At 39.7% G+C, this 17,799-nt stretch overlaps 1 protein-coding gene and 1 non-coding gene across 2 annotated transcripts in view; both read right to left on the bottom strand.

The window, feature by feature from the left end:
- The window catches only part of PAWR (pro-apoptotic WT1 regulator), a 127,631-nt gene that overhangs the window by 11,118 nt on the left and 98,714 nt on the right, over positions 1-17,799 (bottom strand). The window contains exon 5 of the mRNA XM_024992389.2: positions 1,114-1,264. Coding sequence (XP_024848157.1) covers positions 1,114-1,264 — 151 coding nt within the window. The remainder of the gene's footprint in view (positions 1-1,113; positions 1,265-17,799) is intronic.
- Positions 16,229-16,364, bottom strand: LOC112446863 (small nucleolar RNA SNORA5). The gene has a single exon (XR_003034949.1). It is a non-coding gene; the product is annotated as a small nucleolar RNA SNORA5 (small nucleolar RNA).

Genomic DNA, 17,799 nt, shown 5'->3' on the forward strand with positions numbered 1-17,799 from the left:
GCAGTTGAAAGGGTTACAAAGAGTCAGACACAACTGAGCGACTGAGCATGCACAGACTTGAAAACTAGTATACTATATATCCCTTAAAGTTTTTCAATTTAAACTCACAGAAACTAGTGTTAAAGTTCAAATGTGAACTAAAAATAATCATAATGTTATAAAAAAGAGTAAAATTCAATCTCTACTTAAAGCAACTTTTATCTTACAAGGAATAATTTCAATTCAACAAGATATGCTTTGAACAATCAGAAAGTAATTCAGCACCATTATTAATTTTAGGGATTGAATGTCTACAGAACAAACTTGAGAACCCATGGTTAATAAATTAACGCCAATATTCATTTGACATGTTCTCAAGTGTTAGTCACTCAGTCATGTCCGACTCTTGATGACTCCATGGACTGTGGCCCATCAGGCTCCTCTGTCCATTGAATTCTCCAGGCAAGAATACTGGACTGGGTAGCCATTCCCTTCTCCAGCGTGGACCTTCCTGACCCAGGGATGAAATCCACAGTTCCTTCATTGCAGGCCGATTCTTTACTGTCTGAGCCACAAAGATACTCTTAAACAGGTTTACTCTTAAAATCGTTGCAGACATCACAGCGGCTCTAGGCTCTAACTCAGAACATAGAGGAAAGTCTACAAACTGAATAGAGTATGTAATAATAAACACACAGTGGTACACACTGCTAGCATATGCTTCCAACCGTTTCAAAGGTGAAGACTGTGTTCAATATATTAGTATTAAAGACAACTCTTGGCAGAATGAGAGGAGCCATTAAATACTAAGCAATTCAAGAACTGACTCCATTTCTAAAAGTTTTAACATCAACAGAACTGGATAGAACAGCACTAAGAAATCAGAAAATGCTTAGCCACTATGCATCTAGGGAATATCTAATTAAGACTGATTCAAAGCTGCTGTTTGACTACACGTACAAGTACCAATGAACACTAACAGTATCTCCCATCATGCCCCTCATTTTCTTCCCTTTCCTGGTACTGCCTCATCCTTACACATTTCAATTTTTCTCTCTCAGCTGCTATGAAAGTGAAAAAGGAATCCTAATGGTATATTAATTTCATAGATCTTAAATAATTTGTAATTCATACCTTTTCAAGATCTTCAATTTTCTTTTCCAATGTGCTGCTACTTGAGACCAAATTACCTGAAGCATTTGCATCCCTGTTATACCTGTTGAATCCACTTCTATCTGTTCGGGGAAATCTACTTGAGACATCTTCTTCAGAGGCGGTGGTTGTGCTATGGAAATTAAAAAGATACACATTTTTTTAAAGATACCTCATATTCAGCAGGAAGAGTGCAAAGAGTATTTTCTATTTACCATAAACAATTACCATTCCCCTGAGGACACATGATTATGATAGCCAAATTATTTATAATTATAGAAGTTAATCATTATTTCAATATAATAAAAATACAAAAAAATTAATCCTTTTGACTAATCTATCTACTGAGAAGCTGCTAAGTAGCAGACATTGTTTTGAGCACTGAGGGTGGAACAGGAAGCACAGACATGGACTGTGACTTTCACAGAACTTCCCGTGTAACAAGAACACGATCAATGACAATAAACCAAGACAACCATCACAGTAAGGTTAAGCGTAAGGTACTCTGAGAACTACGAGAGGGGACCTAATGTAGACTAGTAGCAATGTGTGAAGTAGTGAAGAACTACTTTCTTTCTCCTTTTATTTTTAAATTCCATTACATCATGGGCCAATATTTTAGTAAGATCAACTAGAATTGAATTGGAAAGATAAAAGTGAAAAACATCATACAAAATGTATGCCTAATGTTGCAATAGATTCAGACCCGTAAAATTATATTTCAGTAATAGGATAAACAAGAAAAAGAATTACATGAAAATGAGTCATCATCATTGGAAGTATGCATATAGGCAATTATTATTTAAAAACAGCTGTCAAACTGGCAACTTCTGTCATTTTGTAATTCTTAATTATTTAACCAAAATTTATCAGTGAAATAGCAATTCTTCATATTAAACAGCAATTCATACTCTGAACTAATAGTATGTAAGTCTTTAATATAATAAGCTTCCTTCTTATTTTTTTGCATTAGTTATCTATTACTGCATAAAAAATTATGCCAAAATTTAGTGGCTTGAAACAACACAATTATTTGACAGCTTCTGTTGGTCAGGAATCTGGAAGCACATTAGCTGGGTGTTTATATTTCAGGGTCTCTTATGAGGTTTTAGTCAAGACGTTGGTCAGGACTACAGTCATCTGAAGGCTTGCCTGGTCTGGAGGAGAATTTGGCTGTAAGCTCATTCACAGGACTGATGGCAAAACGCCTCAGTTTCAAACCGGCAACTGGTCAAAAGCCTCAGTTACTCAGTATGTGGGCTTCTCTACTGGGCTGTTCACAAGACAGCTGCTTCCAGAGACAAAGTGACACAACCACCAAGACACACTGCAGTCTCTTGTGACCGAAGCTCGCAAGTGACACACTACCACGTCAGCCCTGCGTGGGATGTGGGAAAGGATTACATACGGTAAAAACACTGGGAGGCAGAGCTTCCTGGGGGCTTTCGTGGAGACTAGAATCATTCTTGCTCATCAACCTACTCTAGCTTAGACTGATGACAATGCTGATCACAAAGGGTAAAGTATATCTAAACTACCTCTATGATTTAATAGCATTCACAATAGAAAAATTAGTTTCACCAATGTATACTGACCAGAAGAGACTTCAAAGCGATTTGAGCAAGCTCAGGATACTCATTATTATCCACTATGCAGAAAATGACACTTTTCAAAATTTGTCCCCAATCCTTTACTGGTAGCCAGTTCTAATCATTTATCTATCAAAATTATTGCTAAATCTGAGACAATTTTTGATGAAAATAATAGAATTCTGATCCATTAACTCCCTATGCAAGGGTTTTCTTTTGATGGAAAATAAAATTCAAAGTGTATCTTATCAAATTTGTAAGGTAATGGATTATAACATTTTGCAAATGTGCAATACTAAAATCATCACTTACTTACTGATGTATTGGAGAATGAACCATAACAATTTGAAAAATCTTTCCCCCCCAAATTTCTAACTTTCATTTTTTTTCTTTGTCTTTATGTAACACTAAAAATATGGCATTTCTTTCTTGCACAAAAGGCTAATTAATATCATTTTTTTTTTTAAAGAATGATGCTATCAGACAAATAAGTCTCATACACATATTTAAAAGGCTGGGGATCAAACTAGTTTCCTCTTTTAAAATTGAAATATTTCTAGTTGTTCAGTTGCTCAGTCGTGTCTGACTCTTTGCAATCCCATGGACTGTGGCACGCCAGACTTCCCTGTCCTTCACCAACTCCCAGAGCTTGCTCAAACTCATGTCCATTTAGTCAATGATGTCATCCAACCATCTCATCCTCTGTCGTCTACTCCTCCTGCCTTCAATCTTTCCCAGCATTAGGGTCTTTTCTAATGAGTTGGCTCTTCACGTCAGGTGGCCAAAGTACTGGAGCTTCAGCTTCAGCATCAGTTCTTCCAATGAATATTCAGGGTTGATTTCCTTTAGGATTGACTGGTTTGATCTCCTTGCTGTCCAAGGGACTCTCAAAAGTCTTCTCCAACACCACAGTTCAAAAGCATCAATTCTTCAGCACTCAGCCTTCTTTATGGTCCAACTCTCCCATCCATATGTGACTACTGGAAAAATCATAGATTTAACTAACGGACCTTGGTTGGCAAAGTGATGTCTCTGCTTTTTGATATGCTGTCTAAATTTGTCATAGCTTTCCTTCCAAGGAGCAAGTGTCTTTTAATTTCACGGCTGCAGTCACCATCTGCAGTGATTCTGAAGCCCAAGAAAATAAGTCCGTCACTGTTCCCATTGTTTCCCCATCTATTTGTCATGAACTGATGGGACCAGATGCCATGATCTTTGTTTTCTGAATGTTGAGTTTTAGGCCAACTTCTTCATTCTCGTCTTTCACTTTTATCAAGAGGCTCTTTAGTTCCTCTTCGATTTCGGTCATAATGGTGGTGTTATCTGCGTATCTGAGGTTATTGACATTTATCCTAGCTATCTTCATTCCAGCTTGGGCTTCATCCAGCCCGACATTTTGCATGATGTACTCTGTATATAAGTTAAATAAGCAGGGTGACAATATACAGCCTTGACGGACTCCTTTTCCTAATTGGAACCAGTCTGTTGTTCCATGTCCAGTTCCAACTGTTGCTTCCTGACCTGCATACAGGTTTCTCAAGAGGCAGGTCAGGTGGTCTGGTATTCCCATCTCTTTCAGAAATGTCCACAGTTGGTTGTGATCCACAGAGTCAAAGGCTTTAGCATAGTCAATGAAGCAGAAGTAGATGTTTTTCTGGAATTCTCTTGCTTCTTCTATGATGGGATGTTGGCAATTTGATCTCTGGTTCCTCTACCTTTTCGAAATCCAGCTTGATCATCTGAAGTTCTTGGTTCACGTACTATTGAAGCCTGGCTTGGAGAATTTTCAGCATTACTTTGCTAGCATGAGAAATGAGCACAACTGTGCAGTAGTTTGAGTGTTCTTTGGCACTGCCTTTTTTGGGGATTAGAATGAAGACTGAAGTATAGCTGATTTATAAAACCTGGTTTTTGCTTGTAAAAACATGAAGTTCATCCCAAAAGTCAAACACTTTTGTCAGAATGTTTCCCTCTAAAAATCACTGTATATGTCAGCATAGGGTAACAGTTCATATCTTTTAATTTTCTTTAAACCACAACTTTAATGTATCAGCGTCTCAGTAATTCACGCCTGTAGTGACTGTTTATCTCAGCTGGCCTAACCAGACTTTGTCAATGAAAGCAGGAGACATTTATCTGTGCTCTGGCACAGGCTGCAACACTGCTCCCTGTCACTGTCTCTATCTAATCAGAACACACTCCTGCAAAACAAACAAACATTCCAAACCGCATCTGTTGGCCCTTCAAAGTTTTATATACTTCACAGCAAGCATTGTTTGTCAACAAAGAAAATGAAAAGTAACTTCTTTCTTCACATTACTGTTATGTCAGCAAAATCAAGGTATTGATCATACTGTAACAAAAATTCCTGTTATCCTGCTTTGTCAAAGAATTGGTCTTCTGTATCCCTAAATATAACAAATTATGGGCGTAGCTGAGAAGCATTACATGAACTATCTACTTTGCTACAGACTCATCCAACAACTTCCAGCAAACATCTTTCACTTTTCATACCTAGTTTTTAATGTCAGCAACCTGAAGTCAGACTGGAAAAGAAACTCACAAAACACTAATGAAATCCTGATGATCTGCTTCTGTCAGCTTCTTAACTGTGACAGTCTTTCTTTCAAATAAGACATTTGTGGTTGTGAATGTAACGCCGTGCATATAAATGCCACTTAAATTTGGTGGTTTTATTGTTTCAGCAGCCAGTACATTACTGCAAATAATCCCACTATGGTTTTCAGTTCAGTTCAGTTCAGTCGCTCAGTTGTGTCCGACTCTTTGTGACCCCATGAATTGCAGCACGCCAGGCCTCCCTGTCCATCACCAACTCCCGGAGTTCACTCAGACTCACGTCCATCGAGTCAGTGATGCCACCCAGCCATCTCAACCTCTGTCGTCCCCTTCTCCTCCTGCCCCCAATCCCTCCCAGCATCAGAGTCTTTTCCAATGAGTCAACTCTTCGCATGAGGTGGCCAAAGTACTGGAGTTTCAGCTTTAGCATCAGTCCTTCCAAAGAAATCCCATGGCTGATCTCCTTTAGAATGGACTGGTTGGATCGCCTTGCAGTCCAAGGGACTCTCAAGAGTCTTCTCCAACATCACAGTTCAAAAGCATCAATTCTTTGGCGCTCAGTTTTCTTCACAGTCCAGCTCTCACATCCATACATGCTGCTGCTGCTAAGTCGCTTCAGTCGTGTCCAACTCTGTGCGACCCCATAGACGGCAGCCCACCAGGCTTCCCTGTCCCTGGGATTCTCCAGGCAAGAACAGTGGAGTGGATTGCCATTTCCTTCTCCAATGCGTGAAAGTAAAAAGTGAAAGTGAAGTCGCTCAGTCGTGTCTGACTCTTAGCAACCCCATGGACTGCAGCCAACCAGGCTCCTCCGTCCATGGATTCTCCAGGCAAGAGTACTGGAGTGGGGTGCCATTGCCTTCTCCGTACATGACCACAGGAAAAACCATAGCCTTGACTAGACGGACCTTTGTTGGCAAAGTACTGTCTTTGCTTTTCAATATGCTATCTAGGTTGGTCATAACTTTTCTTCCGAGGAGTAAGCATCTTTTAATTTCATGGCTGCAGTCGCCATCTGCAGTGATTTTGGAGCCCCAAAAAATAAAGTCTGACACTGTTTCCACTGTTTCCCCATCTATTTCCCATGAAGTGATGGGACCAGATGCCATGATCTTCGTTTTCTGAATGTTGAGCTTTAAGCCAACTTTTTCACTCTCCTCTTTTACTTTCATCAAGAGGCTTTTGAGTTCCTCTTCACTTTCTGCCATAAGGGTGGTTTTAGCACCTCCCTATCAATAATGGCTAAAAACTGAACTCACTATAGGAGGGATACTTCTTCTCAACAAAACAAGTACAAACTCTTTTGGTCTGTATCTCTTTGAAATTACTTCCATCATTATCATACTTTGGTCTACTACTTCTGTCACATTCAAAAAAGATGTATCTTTTCTTTTAAAAAGTCTAGTAAAGTTTGTTTTATCCTAAGTAAATTAAAATTAAAAATAAAGAATGTAAAATTTACTTCTTAGATTTAGATAATACTAACAAAAGCAGAAACTGAAAAGAATAAAAAAAGATTTTTAGCTTTTACTTATTTATTTTAAGTATATGTCTACTTCTTAATTGTTTTATTTATGGAACAAGAATATGTCTGATTAAATTTAACACAAGATTTCTAAGGTAACTATATCTTCACATTTTCTTCAATTCTTACCCATTTTGGTTTACAAATGACTAACATAAAAATGTTGGAGAAGGAAATGGCAACCCACTCCAGTGTTCTTGCCTGGAGAATCCCAGGGACGGGGAGGCCTGGTAGGCTGCCATCTCTGGGGTCGCACAGAGTCAGACATGACTGAACTGACTTAGCAGCAGCAGCAGCAACATAAAAATAACACAGGCATAGCAGAATATACATTCTTTACTAGCTTGCAAGATGACCAAGATAAACCAAACTCTGGGTCATAAAACCCACCGTCACAAATTTAAAAGATTAGAAATCATATTGTGCCTGGTCTTAGAGCACAATAGAATTAGACCAGAACTAATAACAGAAAGATAACTGGACAACTCCCGAATAACATGGAGATTAAACAATGCACTTCTAAATAACACATGGGTCAAAGAAGAAATCTCAAGAGAAATTTTAAAGTATTTTGAACAAAACAAAAAAAAATTTACAACTTATCATCTGTGGAATACAGTGAAAGTAGTGCTTAGAAAGGAACGTGTACACTGAACGCATGTATTAGAAAAGACAGATCTAAAATCAACACTCTAAGTTTCTACCCTAGGAAACTAGGAAAGAAAGAGCATTTTAAATCCAAAATAAGCAGATAAAAGAATAACAAGAACTAGAGCAGAAATTAATGAAACTGAAAACAAGAAACCAATACAGAATAATCAAAGAACCAGTAACTATTTCTTTAAAAATATCAACAAAACCAATAGGCCTATAGCCAAGCTAAGAAAAAGAGAGGACACAGATTACCAACAGAAATGAAAGAGGGATATCACTGAAGATTCCATGGACATGCAAATAATAATAAAGTAATACTCTGACCACAAATTTGATAACCTCGATGAAACAGATCAATTGCTTGGAAGCTACAATCTGCCAAAATTCACACAAGAAACAAATAATTTCAATAGGCTGGTATGTATTAAAGAAATTAAATCAATAATTAATAACTTTGCAAAATAGAAAATATCAGGCCCAGATGGGTTCACTAGTGAATCCATCCAAAATCTAAGGAAGAAATTATACAGATTACTAAAATCTCTTTCAGAAGTAAAAATAGCAGGAATACATTTTAATTTATGAGGCCAGCATTACTCTAATACCAAAATCAGACAGATACCATAAGAAAACTAAAAAATAAAGATTAAGATCTCTCATGAACACTGATGCAAAAATCCTCAACAAAATATTTGCACATTGAATTTGAGAATGTATAGAAAAAAATTATCCACCAAAAATCAAATGGCATTTATTCAAGGCTGATTCTGTTTAAAAAAACACACATATACACAATTATGTAATCTATTGCAGTAACAGGCTAAAGAAGGATCACATGTCACACAGACACAGAAAAAGCATTTGACAAAATCTAACATCTATATGGCTTCCCTGGTAGCTTGGACGGTAAAGCGTCTGCCTACAATGCGGGAGACCCAGGTTCAATCCCTGGGTCGGGAAGATCCCCTGGAGAAGGAAATGGCAACCCACTCCAGTATTCATGCCTGGAAAATCCCAAGGATGGAGGAGCCTATAACATCTATATATGATTAAAAAAAAAAAAAAAAAGTACAACTAAGCACAGAAAGGAATTTCCTAAACCTGATAAAGAATATCTACACACACACACAAACACACACACAAACCTACATCATACCTAGTGGTGAGACACTCAAAGCTTTCCTGCTATGATCAACAAGGCAAGAATGTCTCCCTTCACCAACTCCTTTTCAGTATCTTACTGGAAGTCTAGGTAATACAATAAGACAAGAAAAGGAAATAAAAGGTATACAGACGGGGAAGGAAGAGATAAAACTGCCTTTGTTCACAGATGATATGATCACCTATGGAGAAAATGTGAAAGGACCAACACAAAAAAATTCCTGAAATGAATAAGTAATTATAGCTAGTCTGCAAGACATAAGGGTAATACACAAAAGTCAATCCCTTTCCTACACACTAGAAATGAACAAGTGAGATTTGAAATTTAAAACAACACATTTACATTAGCTCTCTACAAAATGAGACACTTCTGTATAAATCTGACAAAATGTATAACATCTATATGAGGAAAAGAACAAAAACTGATGAAAGACACCAAAGAAGAACTAAGTAAATGGAGAAACCAGTTAGTGGACAGGAAGAGTCAATGTTGGTACGTGCCACTTCTTCCCAACTTTGATTTCCCATTGATCTCTTGGCTCAATGCAAGCCCAATCAAAATCCTAACAAGCTGGAGAAGGAAATGGCAACCCACTCCAGTGTTCTTGCCTGGAGAATCCCAGGGACGGGGGAGCCTGGTGGGCTGCCGTCCATGGGGTCGCACAGAGTCGGACACGACTGAAGTGACTTAGCAGTATACATTTGTGTGGGCAAGGGGCATATGGCAAATTTCTGTACCTTCTTAGCAGTTTTGCTGTGAATCTTAAACTCAGAAAACTAACTCAAAAACAAAAAGTAAGAAAATGCATAACACTGGAAAATAGACTCAGCCTGTGGTATTAATGTGGGAACCATCTTCATTACTGGGGTTCCAGAATTTCTGCATAAGGGAACATCTCTCGAAGCTGAGTTTTTTGGTGTATAAGTTTCTTCTGTTGAAACTTTATAGGAAATAAAAGTTGATTCCTGGTGATTCTGGAAGGCTTAAAGCTCAGCCCTCACCTATACCATCCATCTGTTGCTACTGCCACTGGTCTCTACTTTTTCATCATTGTTGTGAAGCTTAAATAAACTGGTTTCAAAATCCAAAAAAAAAAAAAAAATCCTAACAAGCTATTTTTTGGTACTGACAAACTAATTCTAAAGTTTACATGGAGAGGCCAGATCCAGAATAGGCAACACAATATTAATTAACAAAGTTGGCGGGCTAACACCACCCAACTTAAGACTTAGTTTGAAGCTATAGTAATCATGACAGTGCAGTACTGGTAAAAGAAGAGACAAAGAGAGTAATGGAACAGCAACAGAAGCAGAAAGAGACTCACATAAATAAGCCACAACTCTTTGACAAGGGGTACAGGCAATATAATGGAACAAAACTGTCTTTTCAACAAATGGAAAACAACTGGACATGTGCATGCAATGAAAAATAAAACAAAGAACTCATACCCTTAACAAAAGTTAACTCAAAATGGATCAAGACTTAAATGAAAAATGCAAAACTATTAATATATAATCTTATAGAAGACAACTAACATAGGAGAAATGCAGAAGACTCTGGGTATGCTGATGACTTCTTAGGTAAAACATCAAAGGCACAATCCATGAAAAATAGTTGATAGTTGTTGCTCTTTAGTCACTAAGTCGTATCTGATTCTTTGGCAACCCCTTGGACTGTAGTCCACCAGGCTCCTCTATCCATTGGATTTCCGAGGCAAGAATACTGGAGTGGGTTGCCTTTTCCTTCTCCAGGAGACCTTCCTGACCCAGGGATCAAACCTTCGTCTCGTGCACTGGCAGGCAGATTCTTTACCACTGAGCCACCTGGGAAGCCATGATTGATAGCTGAACTTCATTAAAATTTTAAATATCTCTGCTCTGTGAAAGACAATGTTAAAAGAACAAGACAAGCTAGCCTGGAAGAAAATATTTACAAAAGGATATATCTGATAAAGAACTATTATCCAAAATATACAGATAATTCTACAATTTAACAATAACAAACCACCAGACTGAAAAATGAGCCAAAGAACTTAATAGACACCTCATAAGAAAATAAGATATACAGATGGCGAAATAGCATATAGGAAGATTTTCCATATCATCTGTAATCAGGGAAATGCAAATTAAAATCAGATACTGCTACACACACATTAAAATGGCTAAAATCAGGATCAACACTGGTGAGGATATAGAGCAACATTAACTCTTATTCACTGCTGGTTGGAATGTAAACTGGTACAGCTGCTTCTGAGACACTTTGGTGGTTTTCCTATACAACTAAACATACTCTTACCATGGATCATGCTCCTTGGTATTAATCTAAAGGAGCTGAAAACATATGTCTACACACAAACCTATGCATGGATGTTTATAGAAGCTTTATTTATAACTGCCAAAACTTGAGAGCAATCACACTGCCCTTTAATAAGTAAGTGGATAAATAAACTGTGGTATATCCAGAAAATGGAATATTATTCAGCACATAAAAAGAAATGGGCTATTAAACCATGAAACAATATGGAGGAAATTTAAATTGTATATTACTAAGTGAAAGAAGCCAAGCTGAGAAGGCTATATACTGTTTGGTTTCAATTATATGACTCTGTGGCAAAGGCACATGGAGCATAAAAAGATCAGAAACTAAAATGATACCACAGTATCATACCATAGTATCATTTTACATAGCGATGGAGACATGGCATTACACATTAGCACGGCCGAGAGGAGCCACCCCACGTCTGAGGTCAGGGGCAGCAGCCGAGAGTACCACCAGACTGCGATGGCGCAGGAATGGCCAAGAGGAGCTACCCTGCGTCCGAGGTCGGGCAGGCGGCCGAGAGGAGATACCCAGCGTCTGAGGTCAGGGGTGGTGACAAGAGGAGTTACCCCACGTCCGAGGTCAGGGCCGGCGGCCAGGAGGAGCTACCCCATGCCCCTAAGCCCGAGGCCAGGAGCAATGGGCGGGAAGAGCTACCCCACGCCCCTAAGCCCGAGGCCAGGGGCGGTGGCCAGGAAGACCAATCCCACATCCAAGGAGCCGTGGCTGCATGGGCGCAGGAGGGCCTAGAGGAGCTATCCCACATTGAAGGTCAAGAAGGGCAGGGGTGAGGAGATACCCCTCGTCCAAGGTAAGGAGCAATGGCTGTGCTTTGCTGGAGCAGCCGTGAAGAGATACCCCACGCCCAAGGTAAGAGAAACCCAAGTAAGACGGTAGGTGTTGCAAGAGGGCATCAGAGGGCAAACACACTGAAACCATACTCACAGAAAACTAGTCAATCTAATCACACTAGGACCACAGCCTTGTCTAACTCAATGAACTAAGCCATGCCCGTGGGGCCACCCAAGATGGGCAAGTCATGGTGGAGAGGTCTGACAGAATGAGGTCCACTGGAGAAGGGAATGGCAAACCACTTCAGTATTCTTGCCTTGAGAACCCCATGAACAGTATGAAAAGGCAAAATGATAGGATACTGAAAGAGGAACTCCCCAGGTCAGGAGGTGCCCAATATGCTACTGGAGATCAGTGGAGAAATAACTCCAGAAAGAATGAAGGGATGGAGCTGAAGCAAAAACAATACCCAGCTGTGGATATGACTGGAGATAGAAGCAAGGTCCGATGCTGTAAAGAGCAATATTCCATAGGAACCTGGAATGTCAGGTCCATGAATCAAGGTAAATTGGAAGTGGTCAAACAAGAGATGGCAAGAGTGAATGTAGACATTCTAGGAATCAGCTAACTGAAATGGACTGGAATGGGTGAATTTAACTCAGATGACCATTATATCTACTACTGCAGGCAGGAATCCCTCAGAAGAAATGGAGTGGCCATCATGGTCAACAAAAGAGTTTGAAATGCAGTACTTGGATGCAATCTCAAAAACAACAGAATGATCTCTGTTCATTTACAAGGCAAACCATTCAATATCACAGTAATCCAAGTCTATGCCCCAACCAGTAACGCTGAAGAAGCTGAAGTTGAATGGTTCTATGAAGACCTACAAGACCTTTTAGAACTACACCCAAAAAAGATGTCCTTTTCATTATACGGGACTGGAATGCAAAAGTAGGAAGAAACACCTGTAGTAACAGGCAAATTTGGCCTTGGAATACGGAATGAAGCAGGGCAAAGACTAATAGAGTTTTGCCAAGAAAATGCACTGGTCATAACAAACACCCTCTTCCAACAACACAAAAGCAGACTCTATACATGGACATCACCAGATGGTCAACACTGAAATCAGTGATTATATTCTTTGCAGCCAAAGATGGAGAAGCTCTATACAGTCAGCAAAAACAAGACCAGGAGCTGACTGTGGCTCAGACCATGAACTCCTTATTGCCAAATTCAGACTTAAATTGAAGAAAGTAGGGAAAACCACTAGACCATTCAGGTATGACCTAAATCAAATCCCTTATGATTATACAGTGGATTTAAGGGCCTAGATCTGATAGATAGAGTACCTGATGAACTATGGAATGAGGTTCATGACACTGTACAGGAGACAGGGATCAAGACTATTCCCATAGAAAAGAAATGCAAAAAAGCAAAATGGCTGTCTGGGGAGGCCTTACAAATAGCTGTGAAAAGAAGAGAAGCAAAAAGCAAAGGAGAAAAGGAAAGATATAAACATCTGAATGCAGAGTTCCAAAGAATAGCAAGAAGAGATAAGAAAGGCTTCTTCAGCGATCAATGCAAAGAAATAGAGGAAAACAACAGAATAGGAAAGACTAGGGATGTCTTCAAGAAAATCAGAGATACCAAAGGAACATTTCATGCAAAGATGGGCTCGATAAAGGACAGGAATGGTATGGACCTAACAGAAGCAGAAGATATTAAGAAGAGGTGGCAAGAATACACAGAAGAACTGTACAACAAAGATCTTCACCACCCAGATAATCACGATGGTGTGATCACTCACCTAGAGCCAGACATCCTGGAATGTGAAGTCAAGTGGGCTTTAGAAAGCATCACTACGAACAAAGCTAGTGGAGGTGATGGAATTCCAGTTGAACTATTCCAAATCCTGAAAGATGATGCTGTGAAAGTGCTGCACTCAATATGCCAGCAAATTTGGAAAACTCAGCAGTGGCCACAGGACTGGAAAAGGTCAGTTTTCATTCCAATCCCAAAGAAAGGCAATGCCAAAGAATGCTCAAACTACCGCACAATTGCACTCATCTCACACACTAGTAAAGTAATGCTCAAAATTCTCCAAGCCAGGCTTCAGCAATATGTGAACCGTGAACTTCCAGATGTTCAAGCTGGTTTTAGAAAAGGCAGATGAACCAGAGATCAAATTGCCAACATCCGCTGGATCATGGAAAAAGCAAGAGAGTTCCAGAAAAACATCTATTTCTGCTTTCTTGACTATGCCAAAGCCTTTGACTGTGTGGATCACAATAAACTGTGGGAAATTCTGAAAGAGATGGGAATATCAGACCACCTGACCTGCCTCTTGAGAAACCTGTATACAAGTCAGGAAGCAACAGTTAGAACTGGACATGGAACAACAGACTGGTTCCAAATAGGAAGAGCAGTCCATCAAGGCTGTATACTGTCACCCTGCTTATTTAACTTCTATGCAGAGTACATCATGAGAAACGCTGGACTGGAAGAAGCACAAACTGGAATCAAGATTGCTGGAGAAATATCAATCACCTCAGATATGCAGATGACACCACCCTTATGGCAGAAAGTGAAGAGGAACTCAAAAGCCTCTTGATGAAAGTGAAAGTGGAGAGTGAAAAAGTTGGCTTAAAGCTCAACATTCAGAAAATGAAGATCATGGCATCTGGTCCCACGACTTCTGGAAACAGTGTCAGACTTTATTTTTTGGGGGCTCCAAAATCACTACAGATGGTGACTGCAGCCATGAAATTAAAAGACGCTTACTCCTTGGAAGGAAAGTTATGACCAACCTAGATAGAATATTCAAAAGCAGAGACATTACTTTGCCAACAAAGGTTCGTCTAGTCAAGGCTATGGTTTTTCCTGTGGTCATGTATGGATGTGAGAGTTGGACTGTGAAGAAGGCTGAGTGCCGAAGAATTGATGCTATTGAACTGTAGTGTTGGAGAAGAGTCTTGAGGGTCCCTTGGACTGCAAGGAGATCCAATCAGTCCATTCTGAAGGAGATCAGCCCTGGGATTTCTTTGGAAGGAATGATGCTAAAGCTGAAACTCCAGTACTTTGGCCACCTCATGCGAAGAGTTGACTCATTGGAAAAGACTCTGATGCTGGGAGGGATTGGGGGCAGGAGGAGAAGGGGACGACAGACGATGAGACGGCTGGATGGCATCACTGACTCGATGGACGTGAGTCTGAGTGAACTCCGGGAGTTGGTGATGGACAGGGAGGCCTGGCGTGCTGCAATTCATGGGGTCGCAAAGAGTTGGACACGACTGAGCGACTGATCTGATCTGATCTGATCTGACAGAAGGTACACCACCAAGAGAGAACCATATAAACTAGGGACTTTGGTTACGATGTGTCAGTGTAAGTTCATCAACTGTAACAAATACGCCTCCCTATAGGAAGGAGGCTATCCATGTGTGAGGACAGGTTTAGATGGGAAACCTGTGTACCTTTTCCTCAATTTTGCTCTAAAAAGTTAGAGCAAAAGTTTAAAAAAAAAAACAACAAACACATATGTACCATGGTACTTGAATTAGTCAATATCCTGTTCATAAAGGAGTCCACTTATCATGAACCTGGGTGTGATGATAACAATGTCAAAATGAAATTCAGGCTTCTAAATATTTACTTTTATGTTTTATTCTTACTTTGTCATGGGTTAGAAACAAACAGTTCAAGGACCACACTTTGAACAGCATTAAAAGAATGTTTAAACTCAAGACTTAAAAGAGGAATAAGAATGTGCAAATATGAAAGAGTATGTGGTCTATTGAGAAACAGAAAAATCCAATATGGCTAAAGCATGAAATGTAAACATAGGAGTGATAAGATATGACACTGGAAAAGCAAGCAGGAGACTGAAAACTATTTTAAGAAGAATTTCAATGAATGGTTTCTAAATTTATTCACTATATACACATTGGTATGTATATTTATCTATTTTATATTATGATTTATACTATATGTGATTATATATAATATACTCATATAATTTATCATACAAATATATATGTAAATTAAATACTATGATTTAGAACATGGTATTATTAAAATATTATTACTCTATCACAAAAAGTAGAACATAAAGGGATGAAAAGAATTTTAAGTGTACATTTTAACTATGGTGTAAGTTTTCTTTGTTTTCACAAAAATTGACTATAATGTTCTTAATGAAAGTATAATTTGAAGATGCTTCTTTACTTCTGAGGAACTTATTTTAACTTATGAAATATAAAGATTCGAAGGTACAGTTCTAAGATGAGCATGCATTTTTTATTTTTATTTATTTATTTTTCTTTCCCGCAGGGGTCAGCTTGATGGCCCGCGGGCCAGGGGTCCCATACAGTGCAGGCCCTGCGAGACAGCAACTAGGCCTGAGCTTACTAAACATATGTCCCATCTGGGCAGGGCCTGCCTCTGCTCCCACCCCAGCGAGTCCCCAGACCGGGCATACCGTGTCCATAGCCAAACTTATCCCCAGGTCCCAGGGCAGGGGACCCAGGGCCCATGGGCTGCAGAGTTTGCTGTGGCAGTCATCCGGGCCAGCCCCTGCTACCACGGGAACAGGGCTGAATTTGACTTGACTGTGGGCATTTTTTATTTTTAATGGCTATAACAGAAAGAGATGCCTCACAGAGTTTTTAAAATTTTCACTTGAAAATCCAAAGCATCAAAATAATTTTTTCTAATTTGTAAAAACACATCTGATTTTATGATTGCTGGGAGAAATATCAATAACCTCAGATGTGTAGATGACACCACCCTTATGGCAGAAAGTAAAGTAAAAAGCCTCTTGATGAAGGTGAAAGAGGAGAGTGAAAAAGTTGGCTTAAAGCTCAACATTCAGAAAATGAAGATCATGGCATCTGGTCCCGTCACTTCATGGCAAATAGATGGGGAACCAGTGGAAACGGTGTCAGACTTTATTTTTTTGGGCTCCAAAATCACTGCAGATGGTGACTGCAGTCATGAAATTAAAAGACGCTTACTCCTTGGAAGGAAAGTTATGACCAACCTAGATAGCATATTCAAAAGCAGAGACATTACTTTGCCAACAAAGGTCTGTCTAGTCAAGGCTATCGTTTTTCCAGTGGTCATATATGGATGTGAGAGTTGGACTGTGAAGAAAGCTGAGCACTGAAGAATTGATGCTTTTGAACTGTGGTGTTGGAGAAGACTCTTGAGAGTCCCTTAGACTGCAAGGAGATCCAATTGGTCCATTCTAAAGGAGATCAGCCCTGGGATTTCTTTGGAAGGACTGATGCTAAAACTGAAACTCCAGTACTTTGGCCGCCTCACGCGAAGAGCTGACTCACTGGAAAAGACCCTGATGCTGGGAGGGATTGGGGCCAGGAGGAAAAGGGAACGACAGAGGATGAGATGGCTGGATGGCATGCATCACCAACTCGATGGACCTGAGTTTGAGTGAACTCCGGGAGTTGGGGATAGACAGGGAGGCCTGGCGTGCTGCAATTCATGGGGTCGCAAAGAGTCGGACACGACTGAGCGACTGAACTGAACTGAACTGAACTGAACTGAAATCTAGGGCTTCCCTGATGGTTCAGATGGTGAAGCGTCTGCCTGCAACGCAGGAGACCTGGGCTCGATCCCTGGGTCAGGAAAATCCCCTGGAGAAGGAAATGGCAGCCCACTCCAGTACTCTTGCCTGGAAAATCCCATGGACAGAGGAGCGTAGTAGGCTACAGTCCATAGGGTCACAAAGAGTCGGACACAACTGAGCAACATCACATTCACTTTCACTGAAATCTAAGCTTCACAAGTTTGCTTTTGAACATGCTGAGTTTAAGATGCTTCTATGATATCTAAAAACAGGTATTTTAAAGTTGTCGGTTATATAGGAATGGAGCTAATGATTTGGAATCATCAGCATAGGTAAATATAATAACTGAAGTCATCAGTGTGAAAAAAAATTCTAGTACAAATAAACAGAACAAAAATAATAAGACAAAGTGCTGAGTAACACCAACACATAAAGAATAAGTACAGGAAAGGAAGAAATACAA

This window comes from Bos taurus, chromosome 5, assembly GCF_002263795.3.
Source record: "Bos taurus isolate L1 Dominette 01449 registration number 42190680 breed Hereford chromosome 5, ARS-UCD2.0, whole genome shotgun sequence".
Classification (NCBI taxonomy): Eukaryota; Metazoa; Chordata; class Mammalia; order Artiodactyla; family Bovidae; genus Bos; species Bos taurus.